Here is a 14725-nt window from a genome sequence, read left to right as displayed (position 1 = left end):
CAGCAAGATGTGCCTCTACAACACTACATCAATGTGTTCTGTTCAGAGTTTTGAATCTTTCTCCTTTTTTAAATCACACTATTAACATCCCTGACGTTTTAGAAATAATGTTTATTGATTTTTCTGTTAACACTGCTATAAATTAAGTGATGTAATGGACAGGATTATTGAAGTACGATAAAGAATACATCTTCCAGATTCTTAACTACATATTGAAAAAGAGCAGACTCTGGATTAATATAGAAATAGGGCGGTTCTCTGCTGTTATTTGGGTAGTTTAGCTTTGGTTAACGACTTTTTATATGACAGAATAGATACATAACAGAGATGATATTACAACTACCTGCTAAGTATCAAATGACAGAAGAAAAACACCTCGTTCAGACAAAACTGAGAAACAAATGTTGAGAAAAAGACAGAGAATTCCTTTGCACTTGCTGTTATGAAACTTAAGATCAGTGCTTCATGGGACAGAGTTGCTAACTCATCTCTTTTCGTAGTACAAGTGCTGTCAGTAAACAGAAACGGCTTTATTCACTGAAGATGAGGACTCAAAAATGGTTGAATAGTCTGCACCTGAAGATGCATGAACAACGCAGAAGGAAACCAGCAGAAATCAACTTCAGTCCTAACTTGACTAGCACTGGTATCCACAGTCCACAGCTTTTTATTTTAAGGGTTATGCATGGTAAGCCTTTAAGATAAGACCTGAATAACTGTGGAGGATCTTTTAATAGACCACCACACAGACAACAATGATCTCCCTTATTTAAGAGTTTATTCAAGGTTATAGAACAGCAGGAACATACCAAAGAAGAAACAAACTTTGAAGAAAGGTGTATTTGCAGAGATTGCTATTCACAAGTTAAGACTATTAGGTTTATCTTCTCTGCAGTGCCATGAAGGAGAGGCTCATGAAAAAGAAGTTTTATGAGAAGACAGAGTGAGACAGTAACACCATCGACGCAAACAGGAAACTTCTCATTCTTAAGAATCCTGAAGGTTTCGGCACCCTTCTGGAAGCAGAATTTCAGACTGGCAGAAGAGTTAATATAATCCCGAGGCTTAGATTTGCCCTGTCCTCACAAACTGCAGCATTTACGGTTGGTATGAGTATGCTCTGAATGTCTTTTTCTGGAGAGACAGCAAAGCGCTAAACAAGCAAAATGCCGATTTATTGTTGGTAAACCCAAAACCAAGGTATCACACGTGAAATGTCTCCACTCCCATGGCTGGGGGGAGAGCCCGGTGTACACACCTCTAAGTCACATTTTGGTAATAGAAGTAACTGCACCTGAACAGTTTTGGTTAAAAAGGGCGGGGGGGAAGGGATGTACGGACACATGTGCGCTGTAACTTCCATAAGCCTTCAGAGTCCTGACTCATGGATTAGTTTTTTTAGACTACTTCTGCAGGACCATCAAGTCACCAAGCTTTCGTTCTTGTTTTATTGGGCAGTTTTTCAACTGTTGAGCCTCCTGTAATAATGCAGTTCGATTTCTATCCTTGGATGTTTGATTTTACATTCCCTCATCACTAAGCATTGATTAAGCCTTAGCACATATACTTGATTGTGTTTACGACTTTGTTTTCTCAGAGGAAGGTCAGGCTTTATGACAACACTCCACTGTTAAAAACAAGATTTTTGGTTGAAGGGATGCTAAAGGGTTAACAAAAGACCTTTTAGAAGCCAACTGTAACTGGAATAAGATAACAGCCCTGAGGAAGCAGAACATCCTTGAGAAAGATCCGGCTTAAATTGTTAGCATTGTGTTTTAGGTTAACTTACTAACCATATGAGGTAAGAAACTATAGATAAGAAACTAACAGTGTATGGAATGTGTATCATTAGAGAAAGAGGACAGATTTGTAGCAAATTGCCTATCTTTGCTGCCGGCCTTGGAAGGCATGTAGGGGACAAAATGTCTAACATTTTGTCAATATGAGGATAGCCAGGGATGGGAACCATGAGATACAGACATAAAGGGGGATGTTTCAAGGATGGGGAGCCGGCTGGCACCGGCTGTGTTGTTCTGACAGCAGACTAAGGGGGGTAAAAGCTGGAGTTCATCAAAAGGACAAGGTGAAGAAGAGGAGTGGACGAAGTAAACAACCACCAGAGAACCCTGAAGACCACCAACTCAAAACACAGAGCATGTGCAACTGGGAGGAGAATATGTAAATGATTTCTGGGAATTAATTTACCTATCCCTGCCTCTTCTGAGGAATGTAATGCATATGTATGTAAGGTGACAATATAATCAGGAATTGTTTTATGGTCAGTGTGCACATTAGGAGGAGTGATCCCCTCTATGTCCACCGCGGCAATAAAGAATACCTGCTTAATAGTCTGACAAATTGACTATTGAGTTACTTTGCGGCTTTGCACAGCTTCATGGTGATACTTGGTACTGACTGCGATCATGTTCATTCATCAGCTTTTAAAATTCTCTTGCTAGTTTTCTTCCATGCAGGAAAAAAGTAACTAAGACGTGGACTTGCACAAGTGACAAGGATCAAAAATGGACTTGGGCACATATGTTTAAGGGCTTGTGCCTAAAACTGGTAAAATTATTACTCAGCTTCATCATAGTCTTAGAAATGCATGTTTCTCAGAGTGTTGTCTCTCCCCACAGGAAAAAAACCCCACATTTCTGTCACTGGGCAGGTGCATCAACAACTGCATCTTGAAAAGGTGATCAGTTTGTGGCCCACGCCCTGATGTGGCTCCCAGAGCATGCCTGTGACAGCCATGCAGGTAGCCCGTAGGCATCCAGGCAGCACGCCTGCCACGGCAGGTCTTGCACAAACACAGCAAAAAGACAGATGAGAAGGCAGATATACCTGCCTGTTACTCTACAACCAAGTGGAGAACTCACCCGAGACTTAAGAGACCTAGATTCAAGTTTCTTTTCTGCTTGATTTACAGGAAATCTCCTGACTTCCTAGGAGAGCAGTTCACCATTGACCTAGGTGGTATTCTGAGGTGGGAATGCTTTGCTTCCCCCTGCTGAAGTTGTTCTACCTTGTATACACTTTTCTAAATACCCACCAGGGCAAAGAAAGGATGAAAAATTACCAGTGTCTTTAACCATCTTTTTCAATCCGATAAATACTCTACTGTTCCTTAACAAATTTCAGAAGGCGCCTGGGAAATAAATGGGTCTCAGTTTACCTTCTATTAGGTTGCTGTATCCATCACCAATCCAGCACCATTTCACACTCTCTGCAGACAACAATGACTCAGCTGGATGTGGGGACTATGCTACTGTCTTGGCCCTTGATGCAGGTACTTCAGAATGGCTTTGGAGCACCCAGCCACACCAGGATGAAAACTCATGCACTGCCAATGCCTATCCCATACATGTTCTAACGAAAAAGGGCTTCAGTCTTGAAGACTGTCATCTCAGCAACTTTTCACAGACAATCAGTTATTTTATAGCTGGGAAAAAACGTAAACACGGATCACTAAGACAGCTGAGCATATTTGTTCAGGTTTTTTATTTATATTTTTAAATAATTCAATGATTACTTGAAATTCTGGCTATTAAGACATACATCAAAATTTTCAAAGCTGCTTTACCACTATATGCAATAATGCATATAGCTTATATGGAAGTGAATATGTAGTACCTGGTGAAGTTATTATGCTCTTAAATCTTCATGATTACCAGGCTATAATTTTGAAAAGCAGGCTTCTAAAAATTACAAGGCCAAAATCTGGTATTCTCAGGTACTTACAGCCTCTGGATTTCCAAATTCTCCAGCAAGGACGCAATACCACATAGTCTGAAGACAGAATTTCTGGCTATAACTATACAATCACCTTCTACGGCTTCACATCTCCCATTCCTCTTGGGAGAGATTTCCAAATGTTAAAAAGTAACATGTAGCCTTTACAGTTTAACCAAACTTTAGTTATCCCTGTGTTTTAAATTCCTGGTTGTTAAATCACACACTACCACGTGGTAAAATATGTTCACCTTTATAATCGGGAAGATTTCTTCCTCTTTGTTTCATTTCTATTCTCTACTCTCTGTTCCTTGGTTTTGAAACTTTTTCCTATTCTTGTGGTGTTTTCCTTTCAAATTGTCTCATCACTAGGCATTTGACCATGGCACTTTTGGACTGACGCCAAATTAACTATGCCTCTAGTATATTATACCTGGATATTAATGTCATGGATCTGCTGACCATTATGTTTGAGCTGTTTTACACAATGCCAGTATGTATTTACCTAAAACTGTACTGGACTTCTTTGCTGAGTATCAGAGTACACGTGAGAGAAACATGTGTCTCTCTTGCTGCCATCCATTACCATGATGACTTACTTCATCGTTCTTTTGTCTAGACTTTTCTTCCCATTTACGGTTAAATTTCTTTTAGCTGGATACATTTGCCCGAGTTTTTGGAGAATGTGTCTTGGTTTTCTTTTCCACTATTAATTCAAACCTCTCCAGGAGCTTTAGTGTTACGTTTACATTCATCCTGTTTGCAACTTCTGTGAGTCTGACATATCTGTCTTCTCTCCCCACCCTCTTCCAAACATCTAGATGTCTTATTTGCTTTTACGGCTGATATATAACTGTCTTAATAAGTACTTTTAAAAAGCAATGCAGTCAGGAAAAACACCAGGGCTGGCAGCCTGAGGAGCCCGTAAGGTTACCCAGCATGGTGGTATGGGGGCTGCGGGGCTGGGATTCCATCCTAAGTCAAGGTGAACAGGAAAATCCAACTGAGGGACAACTGAGAAAAGCTCTGTTTGTCTGCAGTTCAGGAAAGGCTACAAAGCCTTGGAAGGGGGCTTCTTGTAAAGAGTACATCTCTAGCATCCATTAATTCAAAGAAGCAAAAAGGCATTCTTTTGTGTAGAATGTGTAGAGAGAAATAACTAATACAGGATATCCTCAAAAGCACCCACCAAGTTACAAGTAAACCATTCAGGAGATGGGCACACAATGTCTGCAATTCCATTTTTGACTCTTTGTAAAAAGAAGCTAAAATCACAGTTGGCAATGGTTCTGAAATGCTACAGTAATCCATAAATACTCCTTAATTTTCCTGTCGTTGCAGAATTAAGCTACTTCCAGCTCACACAGATCTTACCAGGTGTGCTAAATTGATGTCATTATAAGCCATCAGGAAATACCCACAGAGACCTGTAGCAACATTTAGAAGTTTTGTTAAACAGCTGTGTGTTATAATTGATTTGTATTATTTAAAACAGCTAAAGCAAGTTATCGCCGGATGTGGAAAAGGGATGACTGAAGACTCCAGGGAGACTTAACGCAGAAGAAAGCCAATCATAGGAACTTCATTTGAGCATTTTAAGATTATTACTAGAGGAAGTGCAATTAAATCATCACCATTTATCAATTATCATTATAAAATACTATGCAACCTTATCATGTTAATTTATTTATGAGAAGGTAACTAGTTGACTTTTGCTTTCTGCAATGAAAATAATGTAGTTGGTAAAAATACTTGAAGACGCTTTCTCTGAAACTGAGTGTCACTTTCCACAATAATCAATAGTAACTAGGAGAAACTAAAAAAGTTCAAATTTTACCTGAAGTTTATTTTTGACAATTGTCAAAAAGCTAAATTCATTGGAGCTTAAGCAATGTCTCAGTTCCTGCTCCCAGCTATATTTTACCATAGAGGGCATAAGCCAAAATACAGTTGTATCAAAAACGTGCAGAGGCATGGCACCCACATTTCATACAATACATGGAATATAAGTCCCAAATGACTAGTGTAAGATCCTGGATCTGGGAGAAAAAAAAAAGCAGTATGACTTCCTTTTCCTAATCTGCCAACTATTGAATCGAAGTGCAAAATCAGTCCTAGTTAAAAGTTAAATGACATCACATGTGGACAGTGGTAAGCTCAATTTTTCTTCCCAATGGTGGTTGCTCGTAGAATTTAAAATTTGTATCTGTTCTGGAGCAAAATCCTAAACCTTTGCTCTCTGCTGTTGCTGTGTACTGAGTACAAGCCTGATTTGGTGAGTTTGCCCAGTGACTTGCATTATACGATCTGTGTCCCTGCAGGCAAAGCCTAACCCACATAACAAAATGGGTCAGCAGAAAAGCAGAAAAGGAAGAGAAAACTCTGTATTTCACTTCAGAACCCTGATCCATTTGAGAGGGAAAAATAATCTTTTTCTTGTGGACCTAACTCTTGTTTTGATCTGAGGCTTGCAGGCTAGTGCTTACAGTATGTTTTTATTGTCTTTCATCATTCCTTTGAGGGTACTCTGATTTTTAGTGCTGTTTTATATTTGGACTGGCATATGCATCTCTCCGTTTACAAGGGAAAGTTTTTGTTGCACCAGTGGGTACTGGCACTGAAAACATGATAGTGTTCACACTGCTAATTGTACAGAGGTGCCTTCCTCTGCTCTGATTCATCTCCAGAGACATACACTTCCACAAACCGTGCATTCCCTTGTCTTTTATCACTTGACTGAATGACCATAAGCAAACGCACCCTCACTGCCTGGTGCTTTTCTGCTTTCATCTAAAATTAAAACTGTAGACCTCCTAAAGCTGCTTTCCCAGAGGCTCTCTCTTGCAGCCATGTGGGAAAGTACATTTCCAATCCAAGAATGCAGCTGGGGCCTTTGGACCAAGCTCAATACTGATGTAAAGCAGGCTAACCTCACTGAAGTCAGTGGAATTCAACAGCCATGAGCCACAGGTACACGATCTTCAGGGGGAAGGCATACATACAGATGGAATAGGAAAAAAAGTAAATTCCAAATTATGTGCTGGGATTGATGGAGGATCTGAACTTCTCTGGCTTCTGCTACCTGCCAGCAGTTCCACTGTCGCGCTATCACCCTGAGGTACAGTGTATATTACTTCAGGATAAACAGTTTAACTCATGTAATGGAAAGTCACCTTAATATTATGATCAAAAGTATTTTGCTGCTATAACTTTGCTCATTTCTCCAAAATATATTTCCTTACATCTTAGTCTTTGTCACTGGACTCACACTGGCTGAACCACCTCTGGAGAGGTGTCACAAGGATAACAAGTTCAGCACTCCACACATTTTACCACCCATAAAACCTGTTTCTGCAAGCCTTTGTGTGTCTACCTCACACACATCTCTAGTTATTAGACATAGCACAGTTTTGCTTTACTTGTTCCTTAAGAGGCAAAAATAATCTCTGGGTGGGAGTGACCTGGTTTTCCTTTTGGCTTCCACCACTCTGATTTTACACATTCCAAACATACCGTTTATGCCTTATTCTCAGTAGTATTGCATTATGATTTATTACCTATACAGGGCTGTAGGTTCTTGCCGTCCTTTGCAGATGAATAGAGAGAGTCGGTGCTTTCTACAGAGGAGCTTGAACATGGCTTTAGGCCACTGTATAATGTGAGCGTGGAGAAGGCACACCACCTCTGGAGTGCACATAGCAGATTCTCCAGTACATTTTGGCAGGTGGGAATATAAACTATCCACAGGCCAGAACAGCTCAGCTGGGAAATACCAGAGATGTCAGCCCTAAAGGATGCCTAGCACCTGACCGCAGGGTTACTGGTCTCCATCTACTAGGAATGCAAGAAGGTGGATGCAGTGAAGGCAAAAGTTAATTGAATCCCCTGCCTCTCTGTGCAGAAACAGTCATGATTTAGCTACAAATCTGAAACTTCAGCTATAAATCATGAAATTTTACTGAAAAAATCTGCACTGCAATACTTTCTCGTGCAGAAAATCAGTTATCTGCTGCCGTATTACACTATTTTATTAAAACCTAATTTTCTCATCTTCATTCTGCAGTAGACAGGTCAGGTAATTAATACTTTATGTAAAAGCATGTATTAGGAGAATCTGCAAACTCACAACTGGAATTCAGACATGCAGAGCAAACATCAGAAAACCAATGCTTGTTAGGTTCTCAGGGAGCTATTATAATACAAATAATAGTCTGTGGCTGCAAAAACATGAATGCTGCTTGTGTTCCCATGATTGAGTACCATCTACAAATAGGCATCCTGTAATTAAATTGTATTAGTTGAATTAAAGAAACACCTGTAGAACTCCGTTGAGGTTACATCCCTGTTGTGCCAGCTGCTGTGGTAAGAGACCTGTGTACCTCGAAATAGCTAAAATCAAAAAGGCAAGGAAGGAAAGGGGAGGAAGAAAGGACGCATTAGTATCTCTGTCTGATGATAAAATATTCACACCCAGAGAGTCTCTACTCTTTGTCCAAACTTGCACTGGAGGCCCAGAGCCAAGGGAAGAAACCAGAGCAACCAACTCGGCTCTGAACCGTATCTCACTCTTCCTTGAATCAGTCTGACTCTTTCCAAGAGAGCCATCATCACAAGCCTCGGAACAGTTGCTGAAATTATCTGGTGACTTTAAAACCACTTTAAATAAAAGTGATTTGAATAGCTTTAAAAGAAGGCAGTGCTATCACAGTTCACTAATCTGCTTCCTCTTGTAAAACACGGAATTCATTAACTACGGATTCTTAAGGACATTAGTTAGTGATAACTTATTATTTGACTGAGAGACCAATTTTCTCTCCTTCAATCCTAAGGATTGCAAGTCTATTTAAAACTGAAAATTACACAGTCTTTTTTGGTAATTTGATTAATAGACAATCTGTGAGAAGTTACACTGATATATTTTACTTACATAAATAAGTCTACTGTTGTATTTACTCAAATCCATGATTACTCAGAAATTGCCTGAAGTTTTCAGGATTAGCTTTGGAAAAGTATTTTAAATGAGAGATACTGTCACATGAAGTCTTACACGGTGAACAACTATGTATCCTTCAAAATCCACGACTAAAACTGCTGCTGGTAACTGGCTCAGCACAACCTCAGTTATACTCTTCTATATTTCACTTGTGCCCAGGAAGGGAATAAGGCCATTGAGGATTCAGGCATATATTGCATTCATCAATTTTGTAAAGGACCAGTGGTTTCTCACCTGCTGTGTAATAGTGTCCCAGGGCCCCTCCAGCAGACGAGCCTGGTAGCATGCATGAACACTCTTCCATATCTCATCCAGAGTTAAAGGTCTTCCGTCTGTGAGGGGGGGAAACAACCACCCACAGTCAAAGCTCTTAGGCACGCTCTATCTTTAATACAGAATAGCAAAAGTAAATCTGAAAATGCTAGTTATCTGGAAGCAGATGGAAAAAATAACAGCAAAATGTGACTGAGCCCCTTCTGGCCCCATAGCTCCAAAACAGTGTTGCTCGAATCCTGACTCAAGGTGCATATAAAAATACCCTAAATTCCCTGTTCAGCTTTCCTCTCTGTCAGCTGAGAGTAACAACTTGCTGTTCTGGTTGTAAGGTGTGAAGTTAAACTAATTCTGTAAAACAATGCTTGGATAAGATAAACTTAAAAACACAAAATAATATCATGAACAGTTCTCTCACGTAAATGCACTTCATATGCATTGCACGTGCAATTCATGGCAAGAGAGTGGAAAAAATCTAAGGAACAAAATTCTGCAGACAAAAGTTTACTGCATTTTGGTAACCTACATGCCCATAGTTTTTTCTTGAGCTGCATTTATATAGCATTGGTGCATCAGATTTTTAGTTGCGATGTTAGGATTATGCCAAGATATTAGTGTCAACCACTCAGAAAATAAGCATGTCAATTTTTCCTGAATATTTGGTTTTGGCAAACAGCAAGAGACTATTTTGATATACTTTCAATATGTAGCTTCATCTTGGCATTTATTAGGTGTCAGAAACCATTATCCTGTGACAAATAGTTTTATTCTACTGACATTTTCATGTCTGTAAAATGAACAAGATTTATTCACCCAATTAACATTTGAATGCCATGTTTAGATATAAATTAAAACCAGCTGCCTACAGCCTCTGTTTTATCTTATTTTCTGCACATATTTATAAAAAAGCACCAAGTTCTGAACTTACATAAGCACCATCTAGCAGAAGCATGTGGCAAATAAAGTATCTGAGGGGGTAACAGCACATAAACTAGCTATACTATGCCATCCTCATGAAGGTGAGACTTCGCAGACCGTCATACCCTCGGTCTTACGGTGGCAGATCCCAGAGCTGTGCTGGAGGTGGTCTAGCATTTACTAAGAAATTTGTTACAAGAGCCTAAGTTAACTTTAGAAGTATGCATTTATGCTCGGATCATCTGTGTGCAGGCGATATGAGATGCCACACATACTTTCAATTTTCAGTTTTCTATTCAACCTGTGAAGACAATGCAGAGAAAGTCCAAATGTAAAATCTAGAACAACACACATTCTAATGCAAAATTTGATTTGCTGCTCTAGATTTTATTCTGTACACCCTTCTTCGTATCCATGAATTTTTATAGTAACACTTGAGCAAATTCAGATTGTACGCTGGAATGGATTACTCTTGACTCTAACCATTAATCTCATTTACAGAAACATTCAAATATTGTTGAAGCATTAATCACTTTACAGTTAGAATTGAGTTTTGTCTTTACCTCATGGATTTTATTACTTCATGTATGAGAAACAGTATATCTTCCATCATATTTCAGTATAGATTTATTTTCATTTCACAGAAAAATACAAATACCTCCAAACTGAAAGTCTCACTTCACACCAGAGTAAGATCACAGACAATAAAATACTTAGTTAACATAGAGTAATTGCAGTGTTTCACATAGGAATAAAAAATTGATTTGGGCATTCTGATTATGCACTTACATATTGAAGTATGCTCAGATTTAAAATTTCCCTAATTTTCTACACTATTTTTATATATTTCACTAAACTTTAAATTATTTTGAATTAAGTGTGCTTTTTAAACCGAGTAAGCTTTCATACATTCCCTCAAGTATTGTGTTCCTGTAAATTTGTATTTAACTGACTAGCTCAGAAGATGGGAGGCCAGGTGCAGCAGGAAATAATAAGTTACCAATACTTAAGATGGATGTGAGATTCAGCTACATAGCTGGGAACTGCAAGACCCTTGCAAAATGAGAAGGGGTGGATGGGCAGTCCCCCCATCCTCTTTTGTGGGATGAAGACCTGAAAGTCTATTGAAAGTTTTCTCTCTCAATAAAATAAAATAAAACAACGCAACTACACTAAAATCTTAAAGTGACTGACAGAAGGACCCATTTCAGGTAATCTGGCTGGAGGTGTGTGTTTGTGTTTTAAAACTCCTCAGTTTGTGTGGTCATCTGCTTGGGATGGTATAACTGAATCCACTTTATTCGCAAGCTCCCAGATTTGCACAGAACACACATCTGTACTCTCTGGGCACTTTTAGACCCCTTTTTCCAGGGCTGCCAGCATTCACATGTTTAGCAGCCCTGTTACACATTCTTGCAACCCACTGAGACCTCAAATATCCAGCTGGGCTGACGGAGCAGTCTGTAATTGTTGCTGCTAGCAACAAGGGGCCACTGTGGCACCTGCTGAGCCAAGCAGCCTCTCTGCTTCTTGCCTCATTCTTTCCTGTGATGGGAGCTGAACTCAAAAAGTTCAGCCAGAAAAAGAAGGAAACAGCAGCACCAAGCCAGGAGAAGCGGCAGGAGAGAGAGGTGGGCTTCAGATTCACCCAGCAATGTATTTACTCATCATCCACCCACAACAACACAGCTGCTGAGGTGCTTGCAGCTTGTCCCGAGTCTTATCCCAAGTCTAGACGGGAGCAGGTGTGCAGAGAGAAGTGGAAGTTTGTGGTTATATGTACATTTTGTATAATTCAGCTCATTAAATAACTACAGAGAGTTTAAAGAAATAGCTGCTTGTGGGTCATGCCAGATTTACCCTACCTTTGTCTGAAGCTCCATGCCTGTAGTGCCACCAGTCTGGCACATGGCAGATCATCAGATCATCAGCACTAACCCAGGCTCTGAGAAATACAGGCTCTTACACAATTAACCTTACATCTTACCCAGCAAGAAAGGCCAAAAAGAGCCTGGGAAGTAATGAACTAAGATTTTTGTTGAGAGAAAGGAGATAAAGGATGGGAGTCAAGAGCTCCTAAGTAGAGGTTCTGCCTCTGCCATTAACTAACTAGGGGCTCGAATCAACCAGTTCATCTGCCTTAATAGTCAGGCCAGAAGGAGCACAGCCTTTCTATCACAAACACAGATTTTTATTACTTAAACTGTCTACAACAAACTTCTCTGAGAAAAGCTTCTTGATGGTCCGCTTGGGGTTAACTCATTTATGTCACCACAAATAAGGAATAGTTAAAAAGCAGATGGCTGAGTGCCCCCTCACAGCAGCATGGTGTGGCATTAAGACGACATTCAAGTTGCAGCTCCCAGCTGACGTGGCACCTTAATTTCTGCAAAAAAGCAGAAATTCTTTAGCCATACAAATTTCATGTACATTTTCAGAGGAAATTTTCAGGCTTCACAAGTTGCTGTATTCTGTTTTCTTGATGTTTATTGAGGTCTTGTAATAATTTCTTAGATTTCTAACTAACAGTTATTTGACATTTTTGGTGAAAAGGTGCACAAATTGTTTTGACGCTTCATTCTGGCATACTTTCCAAAGAAATACTACAGTTTTGTACTCTTAAGATACCATTACCACAAAACAAAAAATGCCTTTACAGCTTAGGAGAATATATGATTATACGAATGATTCAATTTTATTGATGTCCAAAGCCATGAAAAAACCACTTCATACGGGGCAGAGCTATTCTTCTGAGAAAGGGCATAGTGGTTACATGCTTCTGAGTTCAGGGAGTAAGCCTATATTCTGGAAAGTGCATCAGCCAGGTCCAGTATGGCTATGAATACAGAAAGTCATGCCTTCAGGGTTGGAGGAATTTACATTATCTTACAAGCTCCCTCTCTCTAACCATGGATTAGCACGTTTTTTTATTGGCAGGGACCTATCTCAATGTCAAGAGAGCTAGATGTATTTTGAGCTGGCCAACTTGAAAATCCCATTCCTTCTCTCTTTTCTAGAGGAGTTAGGCTGCAGGTCTTACTGACTCCCATTAGTCCTGCTCTTTCTTTTCAGTGCTTAGCCAGCATTCATGATTATCCCTCTACCTTTGTAGGAAAAATAAGAAGAGAAGTGTGAGCCAAGCCATTATTTTCTTGACATGCAGGCTGATTCCTGAAGGATGCCTGTGTCCACCTGTGACTGTGTTGCTGCTATCGCCCTCGGTGCAAGAGGTTTTTGAATGTATGGCTTCAGACAATGACAGTTCAGAAAAAGACCAACGTTCCCTGACATCTTAAAGACTAAGAAAAGGGGAAAATACTCTGCTGATTAAAGAAAGCTTACTGGACCTAGCCCAGCCCATCTGGCTGATGCCAGCATTGAAGGGGAAGGCTAATTGCCGATGCCATCTGTCTCTAAGAGGCCCAATTGCTGACATCAGATATCAGCAGGGGTTCCTGCATTTCTTCCACCACCGATCTGGTAATCTCAGAAGCCAGAGAAAGAAAGAAGGGCTCCCATTTCTGAAAGGTATGGCATGTGTAAGACTGATTTTGGGGAAATGACACCTAGTTCTCTGGGACTGTGAGATACTGAGGACCACTACCTTGAGCTCATGACACAGACTGGGACTTCAGTAGGTTTGAATTTAGGAATACTTGCCATGTGGAAAGTATCATGAGGTAGTGAAAAATGTTTATTATTCATATATATACATAGCCTAAAAATATCTTCTTGTATCCTATAATGTTCCCAAACATCTTTCCAGACAGTCATCACACTTAATCTGTTATCTTCAGGTGAAGCATTTGTCCTTGTGCAGAACAAGATCTTCCCTGTAAATCTGTCCCCAGAGACTACCAAAAAGGTTAGATGTCTCTCACGATGTTTTAGTTCTGTTACAATCAAAATTTCAAACCCTTACCTTGCACTACCTTACACATCAAACTTCTCACCAAAAAAAGAAGTCTAAAGATGAATTCCAGAAAACAAACTATTTCATCCAATTTAGACAGCAGCAAGGATAAAGATGCAATATAACTTTTGTCCTTCTGCAGGAAGAACTGATCTGTAATGTTTGAGCACAATGGCTAGCAGAGAGGAGTGAGAACTGGATGTCCTCACCAACACAAGCTCCTGAAGATACCAACCACGCTGAATATGACAAGAAAATCTCCCCAGCAACTCTTTTGGAAGCCTTTTTTCTAGGAGGTTCTGCAAGAGACTAAGCGCTCATTGAAAACTGGACTCACATACGATGGGAGAAAGGCAGGATTTAATTGTTCTAGAAAAGTTTTTAAGGAGTCTATTTGGAAGAGCGCAGATTTGGACAGGCTGGCACCAGTTGCTATTATAACACACAAAGTGAGGAAGTGAATATTGCAAAACAAGCAAAACTACTTAGTCAGGTTGAACAGAAGAATTATTATTTCCTAGGCAGGCCTCGAGGTGTAATGGCCAGTTAACATACTGCCAGAGAGGAAGCAGAGCTTTGAATTCAAACTCTGTGCCCTGCTGCTGGGGAAGGCAAGACAGGGAAGGGCTGTGGAAATACTGGAAGGATTCTATCTCACCTTCAGGTACCTCCTGCAGCAAGCTCTAATTAACAGGAGGATCAGAATGGACAGGATTTGAGGGAAACCATGAACAGCCCACGAGACTTGTGAGGAACCCGATTCTGTTACTTAATCTACAAATAAGGGTAGGAATTTAGACTGGGAAATTGGTGTAGGTCTCGGAACAAGATTCCTCCCTGATTATTTCAGATGAGGAGTGCAGTGAGTATTACTAGTTGTCTGAGAAACAAGGTAA

At 40.0% G+C, this 14725-nt stretch overlaps 1 protein-coding gene across 1 annotated transcript in view; it reads right to left on the bottom strand.

Moving 5' to 3' along the window:
* The window catches only part of ATG10 (autophagy related 10), an 81076-nt gene that overhangs the window by 13782 nt on the left and 52569 nt on the right, over positions 1 to 14725 (bottom strand). Inside the window, exon 4 of the mRNA XM_009641116.2 lies at positions 8960 to 9057. Within this exon, the coding sequence (XP_009639411.1) occupies positions 8960 to 9057 (98 nt within the window). The remainder of the gene's footprint in view (positions 1 to 8959; positions 9058 to 14725) is intronic.

Source organism: Egretta garzetta, unplaced genomic scaffold (assembly GCF_000687185.1).
Source record: "Egretta garzetta isolate BGI_Z169 unplaced genomic scaffold, ASM68718v1 scaffold136, whole genome shotgun sequence".
Taxonomy (NCBI): Eukaryota; Metazoa; Chordata; class Aves; order Pelecaniformes; family Ardeidae; genus Egretta; species Egretta garzetta.
This window is presented reverse-complemented; position numbering and strand designations above follow the sequence as displayed.